Source organism: Mizuhopecten yessoensis, unplaced genomic scaffold (genome assembly GCF_002113885.1).
Source record: "Mizuhopecten yessoensis strain PY_sf001 unplaced genomic scaffold, ASM211388v2 scaffold6647, whole genome shotgun sequence".
Taxonomy (NCBI): Eukaryota; Metazoa; Mollusca; class Bivalvia; order Pectinida; family Pectinidae; genus Mizuhopecten; species Mizuhopecten yessoensis.
In genome coordinates this window covers 942216-956644 of record NW_018406654.1, presented here as the reverse complement: position 1 = coordinate 956644, position 14429 = coordinate 942216, and the positions used below count along the sequence as shown (strand labels likewise).

At 37.2% G+C, this 14429-nt stretch overlaps 1 protein-coding gene across 3 annotated transcripts in view; it reads right to left on the bottom strand.

Moving 5' to 3' along the window:
* LOC110452382 overlaps positions 1–14429 on the bottom strand; it is a 53524-nt gene that overhangs the window by 38529 nt on the left and 566 nt on the right. For all 3 annotated transcript variants that reach the window (XM_021500864.1, XM_021500865.1, XM_021500866.1), the window contains exons 2-5: positions 11403–11666; positions 4617–4901; positions 3640–3951; positions 2240–2536 (exon numbers count right to left, since the gene is read on the bottom strand). In XM_021500864.1, coding sequence (XP_021356539.1) covers positions 2240–2536; positions 3640–3951; positions 4617–4901; positions 11403–11666 — 1158 coding nt within the window. The remainder of the gene's footprint in view (positions 1–2239; positions 2537–3639; positions 3952–4616; positions 4902–11402; positions 11667–14429) is intronic.

The following is a 14429-nucleotide window of genomic DNA, read 5'->3' as shown; positions in this document are numbered from 1 at the left end:
ATATTTGAGTTCATAATTTGCAGCAGATCCTACTTTAAATAATATAATATTATTTGATAGCGTAAAACATTGTTTTGATAGTTTTTTGGACAAAAAAGTGAACCCTGTCGTACACCTTTGGAAGGCGGCACTAAATAGTTCATAGCACAAGCCCTGAGGACCTTTTTAATTTTTTAAAAATATCTCATGGGTCGTGTCTTAGGGAGCTACAAATATAACCCAGTAATGGTTAAATTGCTTTGTGGGCAAAATTCTTTTGTTCCTGTAACAGGTCCTTTGGTAAAAAATAAATTTAGCTTCAATAAACGAAGAAGTCGTTTGAAGAAATTATTGACAGACAGATGCCATTCATATTGTTTTTAACGTAAATATGAGGATAAAAACTGCATATTTTAAATCATTCAAAATATTTTCGAATATGCGCTTCTGCGTATCATATATTATGGCACATCAACTGTTTATTTAAAAAAAATGTACTTTCTTAGGTATGATACTTATGATATTTTTTTTATCTTGGTTTAAACTACAAACCACAAACGAAAATACACGGATATGTGTTAGTTTCATGTAATGGTGTTCCAACTAACACTCTAAATAGTTATCAAAGCATACCATGTTCTTGTTATGCTATATCTGATGGTTGTAAGTCAAACAACACCTGGTTGTAAGACCCTTATCTGACGGTTGTAAGTCATACAACACAAAGTTGTAAGTCACTTATCTGAATTTTGTAATTCCTACAACACATGTTTGTTAGTCCCTTATCTGATGGTTCTAAGTCCTACAACACATTGTTGTTAGTCCCTTATCTGATGGTTCTAAGTTCTACAACTCATGGTTGTTAGTCCCTTATCTGATGGTTCTAAATCCTACAACAAATGGTTGTTAGTCCCTTATATGATGGTTCTAAGTCCTACAACTCATGGTTGTTAGTCCCTTATCTGATGGTTCTAAGTTCTACAACACATTGTTGTTAGTCCCTTATCTGATGGTTCTAAGTCTTACAACTCATGGTTGTAAGTCCCTTATCTGAATTTTGTAAGTATTACAACTCATGTTTGTTTGTCCCACATGTGGTTAGCTCTTCGTAAGATGTAAATATGCCCTTCATTTGATGGTTGTGGGTCCTACGAGCAACTATTGCTGTAAGTCTGGCATCTAATGGTTGCAAGTCCCATATCTGACGACTGAAAGTCCTATATATTATGGTTTTAAGTCATTTATGTGATAGTTGTGATCACTTATAATATGATCCTATTCCTAACGCACCTTGGAGTGGGATGGCGTTAGCCTTTTTTTGAGTTCAAATTAAGTTATTTTACTCTCCTGTGAAAGATTAATAACTTGTTGGTAACAATCCAACTGCACGTTTCAGAGAAGATATTATTTGAAAGATTTACAAATTTTGATCAATTTTGACCCAGTCGTTTAGGGTTCAGCCTCTCCCTGAGTCAAAATTCTGGTCCTTATTATCTTAAGAATATGTAAAGACATGGTCTACATCCAAATACAATTTTCATGACAGATGTCATTTGAAGATTTCGCACGAAGTGACAACTTAATATATGGCATCTCCAGGCAACCTTCTTAAGTATAGATTCTGGTCCCTACACTAGGCTGATAATTACTTCTGAAATTCATCAAGTCCGAGAAACGTTTTAGAATAAGTCTAAAATGTATATATGTTTACACATGACTGGCAACAACGGATGAAAAGTCATTCTAATAAGTCATCTGAGTAACAGGTGATCTGAACAAGAGCAATAAGTCTGTAACTAGATAATGATTAACAATATGATAGACGTATACACGAACAATATAAGAATGGTTGAACATCGCAAGTTTCAAGCGAACGAGACAGAACTTAAGGAACTAGCTGTCCAGATCGATAGCTAATTTATGAAATAATTATCATTGCCAAACAAGTGATTAGATTATCAAAAGTTATAAACCAGGACAAATATTAAACATAAAGTTCGGGGTTCAATTATTTGAAAGGTAATTAGCCTGCTCAGTAATTAGCACAATTTGTCTTTAACCTTAAAATGCAACGATTAACTGAGTTAGAAAGATTTCCATCCAACAAAGATTTTGGTAGAATAAAATATCATGCAAAGAATCCAGTTTTTTACATTGTATATCGACAAAATCATTACAGATTGAAAATGGGTTTTTTAACAGTGATTGAGCTTATCACTTTTGAATAACTGAGACCAGATCACATATGTTTTGTACTTACAATAAACAATAACTGTTGTGCTATTTTCTAGTGTCGGTGCAGTAAAACCTGCAGATGATGCCACTTCTACTTGACAAGTATAAGTTACCTCCCTTTCTCTCGGGAGTGAGGGGTCCCTCAACTCCAGTTCATTACTGGGATCCCCATGTGATTGAATGAATGGTATGCCTTGTCTCCGCCACTCCATTAAACAAAAAGGGTTGCAGTCGGTTCTACAGGACACAGGACCGTAGGCATTTCCACTGATCCCTGGAGATTTATCCTCATTGTTCTCTATCGTAACAAACTGCGGTCCATCTGCAAGAGAACCAGTCCAGGATTTAACGTATCCTCCTGTGACATAAATGTCGTCTGTGTGTGTTATAATGTTCAATAAAAATGATTTTCAGGCTAAGCTTATATTTATTAAATAAAATATTTGACTTCATTTCAATATTTTGAGGCATTTCAATCTAACAACTGTTTCAAAGTTGGTTTTTTTCAACCCACCATTAGCGGCACGATGCAATGCAGTATATATGGCTATATAATCGGGACCTCAATTGTTTCAAGGTTGTCTCTTGTTAACCTGTCCCCCCAGGGGTGTGGCCTGATCCTAGGGTCACTTCCAGTTACCTAATTGGTTTTGTCTATTTATTGTATATATGGTTACGGCGTAGGGATCTTAACCACTTATGACCCAGCTATAACCCTGGGACTACATGTAAGTCCTCGAGAGTGGGCAAGACTCTGTTGTCATCCTGGTAGCATGTGCGCGTTCGTCTTAATTGTAATAGGATCAGGATATCCACTGTTTCAAAGTATTGACCCAATATTCGTTGGACAGACCCTTCTTTTTGTACAATTTTGAATTTCCACCATCTGATAACGCTTTCAATTAAATACGGCTGATATCAATTACAAAGCTCATTTTGGTTTGCCCATAAGCCCCCTGGGGTTTGGGGTACGGGGGGATCCTAATCCCGACAATTGTACAACTTTGAATTCCAACTAACTGAGGAAAAAAATTCATTCAAATTTGGTAAAAATTTAATTTAGCTTCAATAAACGAATAAGTCGTTTGAAGAAATTATTGACAGACAGATGCCATTCATTTTGTTTTTATCGTAAATATGAGGATAAAAACTGCATATTTTAAATCATTCAAAATATTTTCGAATATGCGCTTCTGCGTATCATTTATTATGGCACATCAACTGTTTATTTAAAAAGAATGTATTTTCTTAGGTATGATACTTATGATTTTTTTTTTATCTTGGTTTAAACTACAACCACAAACGAAAATACACGGATTTGTGTTAGTTTCATGTCATGGTGTTCCAACTAACACTCTAAATAGTTATCAAAGCATACCATGTTCTAGTTATGCTATTTAGCTGGTCCTAGTATTGTGTACTTACAGCGTGGTGTTAGCTTGACCTCTTCACTTTCCCCTGAGGACAATCCACTTACTCCCTGTCCTTTCTCGCTAGCCACACATGCGTAGACATCATATTTGTCTGTGAATCGTACGGCATTGATAGTGAGACTTAAACCTTTGACTGAGAATCTGGCATGGTTTAATGCACTACCATTCAATTTCCAGGTGGCTGTTAAAACCAATCCATGATTGTCCGGTTGACTTCGAGAAGCTGAAGAGCATACCAATCTCACTGATGTGTTGAGAACAGGCGAAGCATTTGAAGAGGTAATTTTTGGCCGAGTGGGTGTGTCTGACAACAAATTGATCATTATTAAATGCTTGTAGAGAGTTATATCATTATATAAGATCGATAGTAATTGACTATACACTAACTTATATTACATGGCAGTTGTACATATGTATTAGTAGTATGAAAGTGTGAATAAAAAACGCAAAATGAATATTGTTTACCAGGAAATTTTCGATCCACTTAAAATTTCCCCCTTTTCGCCCGCCGTACCGAGGACGAATTTGTCAAAACAGCAAACCTTTGTGAACATATATACATAGCAATTAAAAATTTCTCGGTACATAGTACTAATTTATACCCTGTGATGATATTATGTCTGAAAATATTCTCTTTCCTGATTGACTTTTCTTTATCAAAACATTTTAGTAAATTCTAATTGGTTAATCTATATTTGAATAAAACAATATTAGGTCTTAGGTATTTAGTTTGAGTTCGGTATGGGAGCGTTCCCTTTATTAACACCATGGTGGAATAAATCCTTCCCAATATCTTCTGGCTCCGCTCTAAAATGTCCTTAGGTCTAAATTTGTAGTTATGATAGCTCAAAGTACAAAGTAGCTGACATTTTCCGGCATTTACTAATAGCTGTCCTTTAAGTATCAAAAGTATTACTTATCTGTAACAAACAACGAATTTTCTACACATATAAAATAAGTTTGACTCACCAGTTACTACTAACATTTGCCCTCCAAGGATTATATATCCACTCTGTTGTATGGTGTAGTAGTACCCAGCATGCTCTGTTTTCAGGCGATCAAAGGTCAGTTCTGTTTTTGTTGACGTCACTCTGACTGTTGCACCATACTCAATTCTATTGTTACCACCAATGTTATCATTGTCGATGAAAGTGAAAAGTGTTTGACTATTCAACCGAATGGTTGATATACCACCAGGAGGCTTTGGAAGAGTCAATCTTGCCCCTGTACCTCTTTGTCGATATATGGCAGTTGCTGTAACGCAAGAAACAAGGTAACAATGTGGCCCTACGATCTTATAAAAACAATTCATACTAGATGCATGCTACTTCCATTTGTTGTATAGGAATACAGACCATTGAAATACACAATAGTACATGCATGTGAAACTTGACATAAACAAATATTTTCTATGGTCATTACTCTGTACTTTTAGATCACAACTTTCCTTATCCCTCGTTTAACAATTCCTCTGTACTTTCGTGTCTTTGAATGTAGGCGGAATCTCTTCAATCTGTACTGCATAATGTAATCATTATCCTAATTGTACAAATTAGCATCAATTCTGGAGTAAGATCTTTGATTCTTTTCAATGTATGTATTGACAAGCACTAGTCTACAAAATTGTGTAAATCAACTTTTTTATTTTCGTTCTTATGCTCATATCAGTACTTTACGGTACCGTCTGAGGAAAACAAACAAATACACCGGTCGTTAAAACTAACAATTTTGTTTAACTCCATACAGCCACTGACTTGAAACCTTCTACTGATTTCTCGGGGCAATCCAACAGATCAATAAAAGTGTTTTTGACATTGCTATTAACAAGTGTTGCTAGATCAATTGAAATTCTGAGACGTCCATCATGCATGATATTAAATTATTTAAAAGCCATTCATTTTGCTTTCAAGTTAATATAAGAAAAGAAAGCGATCAGCTATATGGGTCTTGTAATCCTCTGCTGATCGTCTTCATTACAATTGTTACGACTGCCCAGCATGTAACGTCATGATAACTTGTTTACAGAATGATTTACAAATCAGAATATTTTAATAAAATATATTGTCCCTTGAAAAATGGAATGAAGTCATAACAGATACGAAACAATTATGAAATTTGTGTTTAGAGTTTTGCATCATTTCAACAGCTAAGAAAGTAAGTCGAAGGAAAAACATAGATAGAAGTACAAAATATTCCAATATGGACGGCAGATCGATTTTTGTTCTTTATATATCCCTATTCAGATGAAATCTAGATGAGTGATTTAATATCGCCAATACTTGATTTGCAATTATTTTTGAGGTGCTTTGAAAACAACGAACAAGAGCAGATCCATTGCGGCATGGTTCAATATGGGGTTAGGGCACCTTAGCGGAGACCGGGGCACCTTCGGCCCTGAGGTAACTCCGGCCACTCCTGCTATTTTTGGTCTTGAGCAGATAGTTACATTTTTGAGGATCTAAGCCATTTTGTTATAGTTTTTATGAAGGGCATGCGATTTCTCTGCCGAACGGTGTAAATACACATACATTTTAACAAATGCTGTCCAGAACAATATTAATGAAAATAGGCCAAACTTGTCCCTGTTTACCCGATATTGGACATATATACCCCCCCCCCCCTCCACCCCTCAAAATATATATAGAATAGTGCCTCAATTGAATTATGCAAGGATTATATTATAACTATTCTACCGACTGTACATAAAGTGAAACAGTTAAGTTATGACTGTATTCTCATCTGTGCCCGATGAATAGGACTTACCTATTTCATATTAAATGTTGATAAATAAAGATTTATGTAAACCTGACAATTTATGTTATACAACAATTATGAAACAAATTATTAAAACTTATATTAACCACTCTTGTTGTCTGGACGTCAGCGCATGGGCGATTTAATGTGGTAGGAAAACGGACTTATCGAAGAAAACCCACTTAGTCGGGCAGGTGACCCCATACCATTTCACGTCATCATAGAAAAAATGAACAAATCGTTTAAATGAAGGGAAATGTTTCACGGTATCTAGACCAAACAAAATCTTACATTGACCTTGTGCCTTTGTTACAGTCCACACAAAGAAGGCCTTTTGAAAGGAGCGTTTTGTTTGCACATACAATGTAATAGACGTACCTTGGTATATAGTCGAAAAAGTCTCAATATGATAAGCATATTATTTTTTAGCTCACCTGGTGAGCTTATGTCATACCGCAGCGTCCGTCGTCCGTCGTCCATCCGTCAACTTTTCCTTTAAAACGCTACTAGTCCTGAACAACCTAGTAGATTTTGACTAAATTTGGTGTAGAGCATCCTTAGGCCAAGGGAACTCAGCATTGAATAATCGGTGAGTGTGACCCCCTGGGGGCAGAGGGGCGGGGCCAAATAATGGAAATAGAGCTAAAACCTTTAAAACCCTTCTTCTACCGTAGGGATTAAGGGATTTTCTCTTAATTTGGTATGGAGCATCCCTGGGCCAAGGGGACTCAATTTTGTATAAACGGTGGGTGTGGTCCCCCTGGTGGCAGAGGGGCGGGGCCAAATACTGAAAATAGAGGTAAACTCTTAAAAATCCTTCTTCTATCGTAGGGATCAAAGGATTTTATCGTAAATTTGGTCTGGAACATCTTTGGGCCAAGGGGACTCAATTTTGAATAAACGGTGGGTGTGGTCCCCCTGGGGGCAGAGGGGCGGAGCCCAATAGGGGAAATATAGCAAATTTGGTGAAAATACCTTCTTCTGTAGGAACGACAGGATTTTGACCAAAATTACTATGAACCACCCTTTGGTGAAGGGGAACTAACATGGTATAAACGGTTGGCCTGACCCCCCTGGGGGCAGATAGGTGGGTTCAATAAGGGATATATAGGAATAGCTTTAATATCCTTTTTCTTCCGTTGTGATGAAGGTATTTTGACCAAATTTGAAAAGTAGCATCCTATTGGGATGGGAAATCAATTATGTATAACTGATGGGTCTGACCTCCCTGGGTCCTGAGGGATGGGACCCAATAGGGGTAATTGAGCAAAATCTTTAAAATTCTTCTTCTTCTGTAGGAATGACAGGATTTTGTCCATATTTGGTCTAAAGCATCCTTTGGTGAAGGGGACTATATTTTGTATAAACGTTGAGAAACATAGCAAATTCTTCAAAATTCTTCTTCTTTTGTAGGAACGAAAGGATTTGGGACTAAGCACCCTTGGGTGAAGGGGAACCAATTTTATATAAAATGTGGGTTTAACCCCCTGGGGCAGAGGGGCGGACCGAATAGGGAAAATAGAAAAATGGCTTTAAAATCCTTCTTCTTCTGTAGGGATAACAGGATTATGTCCATATTTAGTCCAAAACATTCTTGGGGAAAGGTGAACTAATTTTGTATCAACGGTTGGTCTGACCCACCTGGGTGCAGAGGGGCGGGGCCCAATAGTGGAAACATAGCAAATCTTCAAAATCCTCCTTTTCCTGTAGGAATGATAGGATTTTGTCCAATTGCATGTAAATATAACCCCTGACTAACCATGTAATACATGTACAACATCATCTGGATATTTCATCTATAATTCTGCTTACATTTCAAGGTGAGCGATACAGGCCCTCTGGGCCTCTTGTTATCAAATATTCTTGACACTTACTAATGTATATATATCCATGCTGACATTTGGATAACATATATCAAATTCATCTCGATTTGTACCTTTTCTCTGTAGGAGTTTAGATTCGGAACAAGTTTACTTTTGTACTACTGGGGTTACACTTTGTTTATTGATGACCTACACAACCTAGGCGTTATCCTAAAGGCGTGATAGGATATGGCTGTTGTCGACAGTAGGACAGTATACTCCAGGCTACCCCTGAAGGATTGGGATCGAAAAAAGAACACACCTGCTGTTACCAACTGCATGTGTTCCGTGAGAGGTGAATACTTTGGGAAACACCTGCAGACTTTGTGATTTTGTAACGATATAAGGTAATGTGACGTTTCCTCTATTGGTTAAGTTTTGACTTTTCCCCCATGATACATAAAGAGGATATGACACGAGTGTTCTGGTAATATTGAGTTTATCAAACGAGTTTACTAATTAATAAACGAACACGAGTGTTAGATGTTATATATTATATAATTCGAGAAACACATCAACATAATTGTTCTCAATACGTCTCCTCTATATAGCGACTCGCGAAAGGACGCATAACATGCATTATGTTTGGAGCTCGCTGCTCCCAAAAAATAGTTCCAGACACTTCTCCCCGAGAAACTTTCATATGAACAAACAATTATTGAGGTTTCTTTTTATCTATCAAAGTTTTAATAATTATCATAACAACATTAACATTCAACGAATTGGCGTTTAAGAAAATAGCAGTGACGTCACAATTTTGGCACAACGGCGCGTCCATTGACATGGTTAAGGTCATCACGTCGAAATCGGCACTTTTTATAAGACAACCGCGTTTCTTGGGAGAGTTCTTAATGAATGTGAACCTCGATGTTTTCGCGTGTCAGAATATAAACTGTGGAATCCGCCATGAAACTGGAACACTGATAAAGATGACCGGTTACACGTGGTCGCCATTGATTATGTGTGTGTGTCAGGGAAGTTAAAGTGGAAATTTGAACATGCAGCTGTTGAATTTGTGTGAATATAACACGCGTGTTCATGTTATATTGAATTTAATAGACTCGAATATTAATTTATGTCGTTCACAGTGACCCTGTCTCTGCGATCAATGCAAACAGTATCTCCGGTAACTAAGTCAGCCATTTTGTTTACAAACGTAGAAGTTCTACCGCAATGTCAAGACTCATTTGCATATTTTTGTACGATTACTATACCATTTTTATTGAACGACAATATTGCACGGAAATAGTCTGTATTAGATAATAAATTGTGTTTGTTATTTCGAATCACAGATATGGAATATTTCTTGGTTTAACAAAGACGGCCAATGGTGATGCATTTTTTAAAGTTTCAATTCTATGTTATTTGTTTCTGAAAATAGAGCTCTACTGTTTAAGTGGTAACACATGTTTTCGACGAGTACCAAAATGGTACGCCATATCAAAGGTTATACAAAATTATATAATATTTAGCTACAATTTTTTTTTTATATGTTGCCGCACAACACACCAATTATAGCGTGCGCACATCGTGAATACATTGTTCGCAAACCGTCCACACATGGTGCGAACAACTGCGATTTAAACATCGTTCGCCCCGTTGTGCGCTTCTCTCCACACAAATGTGCGATTTGGTACAATTGGTTGATCGATATCACGGAATGAAAGAAATCCGGAAGGCTCCCTTGAAATTAGATACTCTGTATATATCAATTTCTCATTATAATAATTAGGATCATGTTTAATTTTACAATACGAGTTAAAAGTATTACAGTGGTCGTTATATTGTCAAGAATAGGTTTGGCTCCCACGTAACAGAACAGGTATTTAATATTTTGATGAGTGACCGGAGAATTACCTGGCCTTTGTATGACACAGAAAGATGTTATGTGCTACCGTATGACCGTTATGAAAACACAACTGAATATTAGGTATTTGTTAATTGCATTCGTTTTGGTCCATAACTCCCCTATACATAGGTTATCGGACCTAAGCCATTCCTCAATTTACACCAACCACGATTGTCATCGCACATCGTTCGTCCATTGTCCGCACAATTGTGCGCAAGAAATAATCGTCCAGATTTGTACCGTTCGTACACGGTGCGCACAACGTTCAAACACCGTGCACATAGCGCACATTATGTAACGATGTGCCATCCCACAACTACAAATTTATTATCTAGTTATATTGACCAAACTAAGATTTTAACATGAACCTCTAAAATTTCGTTCAAAAAATTGTTGACGTAAGTCGTTATTTTTTCTGGTTTTGTGACATGTTCGCTTCGAATTCCACCTACACCTTAAATAATGTGAGACCAGAAGAAGAATTTGCACTAATACGATTTTAAGTACGTTTTCAAACATTTTCTGGTAGAGTTTCAATCTAGATAGCGCCATGTTAACTCAAATTATATATAAATATAGCCAGGCGTCACCTGTTTGTCCCCGCGCGCGCAAATGTGCATGTAACGCATGTAGCACGGGCTTCTGTCCCGTGTCACCTGACTACTGTCACGTAGTTTAGGATATGCCCCGGCTACAGGTGACCAGCATATGAGCATTCCGACGGCACCTTCCTGGTGTCCCTGGTCAGCATTCATATGTGTATATGTAGTGAGTATGAGCCCGGAATGAGAGTGTGGAGTGAATGATTATGTATAATGTAATGTAATTACATGTTGTAGGCTTCCCCTCGCTGGAATAAATCCTATTATTATAAAGAGAAGTAATATTATAACTTCATTATTGTCTACATAAAGATAAGGAGGGTTGTAAAAATATTTGATAAGCCATGTAAACAACTAAATATTGAATCAATGAAAAAACAAACAAAATATTTCAGATTCTTATCATATTTCTTAACATTTTCTTCTGGTTGGTAGGTATGGATTATGAGAAGTTCTTTTTTTACACAACCAATACAATTTTCTATTTGACGTTTCGATAACTAGTGCTAGTCATCGAAATGTCACATGATTTTTTTTATTGGTTGCGTAAAAAAAGAACATCAGATTCTTATCATTTATAGTCAGCCAGGGGACACAACTCCAAATTGTCATACAAAAAAAGCCTGATGACAAAAAACCTGATTATTTATAAATATTATAAATATAAATTACATTGCAAGGTACTTACGAGTGGTGATGGTGGTCTGAGATGGACCTGTGACTCTATCTGATATAATTGTGGCCACCCTTAACGTGTATGTTGTAGCCGGTCTGGTATTGTTGAACTGGTACACACGGTGATCAGCTGAGACATGGCCATATTCACCTGTCTCCTGGATTCGGACGGAATACCCATCACTTCTCCCCGGTGTGGTGGGAGGATCCCAGGTAACCCTGATGGTACCATCAGCCACGTACACAGCTTTAACATTGGTGGGCGGATAGGATTGTGCTGAGAAACAAAATACATGGAAAAATGTATAGGTCAGTATGACGGTTCATATCTTATTAACGAAAGGTACAAGTCATTTTAAATGACTATTAAGATATGATAAGTTTATTTATGGTACAGGTTCATTTCTGATTTTATCTACACCAGTCTCCAAATAGTACATATTTTTTTTAAATTATTAAGGTATAATGAAATATGTTACCAAAGCCCGTTATTAATGAAATTCAGATTTATTATTAGATAAAAATGCTTGTTAGGCCCAAGGATTATCTAGGCTATTGGTTTGTTGCCGTTACTACGCTCCCGGGTTGGTTGTTTATATTTGGAACCGTCACTACGCTCTCGAGTAGGTTGTTCATGTTTGTTGCCGTTACTAAGCTCGCTGGTAAGTTGTGTATGTTAGGTGCCGTTGCTACGCTCTTGGGTAGGTTTATGTTTGGTGCCGTAACTACGTTCTTTGGTATGTTGTTTATGTTTAGTGCCGTTGCTACATCCTCGGATATGCTGATTATGTTTGGTTCCGTAACTACGCTCTCGGGTAGGTTGTTTATGTTTTGTGCCGCCACTACGCTTCGGGCTGTTATTTATATTTCGGGTCGATTGTTAATGAAGGATAAACTTTCTATTGGGTTAAGGTTATCGGGTGATAACTACAATGTAATTCGGGTAACCTAAACTCAATAGAATGCTAATCATTTTATTTATAGTATTTCTTTTATATAAACATAAAACGCGTTCTTTTAACCGGATTATATCCCGCGGAAGGATAACAAGCATTCTCAAATCAAAAATTCTAAGTAATTTAAAAATGTTGATGATAACTTTAAATCATTACAAAACCAAGTTCGTGTGCTGTGAACTTACTATCAGTATTTAGGCAGGCAAATGACATGTAGGTCAAGTACATTTATCCAAACCGTCCTGTGATTACCATTATCTACCAGCCTAGCTTATCGAGTGCAGTTGAAAATATTACGGCAAAATTGCCGTATATCGAACGTCATTGTCAAAATTGAATTTAATATCGTATTTGTGGGTATTATTTACACTATGTCATCAAAGTAAACGTATGTAAATGAACAAACACATAAAACCACCCACAAAATCCACGGGCGCTGTAAACAACGTGACGTCATCGGAATGCATAAATTTCAACAATGTATGTATACATTTTAACAATTTATCTTTTGCATGAATCTGATATCACCGGTAATTCTGTTTACTTCTAAAAGTAGCAATGGAAAACCCCGGGTTGTTTGTGTCACTGCGCAAATGATTGTCGTTATCGAGTGACAATGACCTCAACAAAAGTTATTGAGTCAATTACACTTGAAACTGTAAATATTGTTTATTAACGTTGTAGCGTGAGAGTTGCAAGTCCCGTGAAAGTTGCCAGCGCGCATGTGCAGTGGAACTGCTAATTTCCGGCGTGAGAGTTGCAAGTTTTGGTTTGCCACGTAACTGATTAACGTATCATGATAATAAATGAATGTGTCAACATCCAGAAACATTTATAGTAAGACCTATACAAGTCATAATTACGTTTAATGAATCAATGAAAGCCCTGCTATTACGCTTAATAGCCTTTAACAGTGTTACCGGCCGGCACCTATCAACAAAGGTTGTTTATGTTAAGTGCCGTCACTACGCTCTCGGGTAGGTTGTTAATGTGTGTTGCCCTCAATACGCTCTCGGGCAAGTTGTTCCTGAGTGTTGCCCTCAATACGCCCTCGGGTAGGTTGTTAATGTGTGTTGCCCTCAATACGCCCTCGGGAAAGTTGTTAATGTGTGTTGCCCTCAATACGCCCTCGGGAAAGTTGTTAATGTGTGTTGCCCTCAATACGCCCTCGGGTAAGTTGTTAATGTGTGTTGCCCTCAATACGCCATCGGGTAAGTTGTTAATGTGTGTTGTCCTCAATACGCCCTCGGGTAGGTTGTTAATGTGTGTTGCCCTCAATACGCCCTCGGGTAAGTTGTTAATGTGTGTTGCCCTCAATACGCTCTCGGGTAAGTTGTTAATGTTTGTTGCCCTCAATACGCTCTCGGGTAGGTTGTTAATGTTTGGTGACGTCTCTTCTCTCACCGATAGTTTTGATCCATGTATGAACTACTCGCAGTGAGAATGGTCCTTGTCCGCCGTGGGAATCTCGTTTTAGAGTTTCCTCCCTGTTGTTTTTTGGTTCCCCGGTCGTACATTTTTAACGTGCCCTTCATGATCCTGTATCACCCAATCATACCCCTTCTAATACGTCGATAGGCCAATATCTGCCGATCTCAAAGGAAGAGGAAACAGTAAGCTGAGAGATATAATAACTTCGTATGAAACCCTTATATACAAACTGTATTTCCGACATTTCATATGATTAAATAACATATTTTTTTTTGTAGTTTCCTCATTTATATGGCTTCTGTATTTTGCTTTTGTTGCTAAAAAGTTTGTTTCTCCAAAGAGGCAAAATTCTAAAACATGCCGTGATGTCACTCGACGAGAGAATACCTCATACTATGAACATTTTCAAAACAAACGGGGGTTTAGAATAATGAAACCATACCAGAAACAAAAGAATGGATGATATACATCAACATCCTCTTTATAAATAATAAAACAGACCTCTAATCTCTTATCGAAACAGTCAGTATCTCTGCAATTCCATCCAGGGGTGTAGAGAGCGAAAGTGAGCGTAACCCCTGGATATCGAGAATGATATATCATTAATATTAACCTGAAAACATGAATCCAATCGTATTATTTTTTTTTTTGGG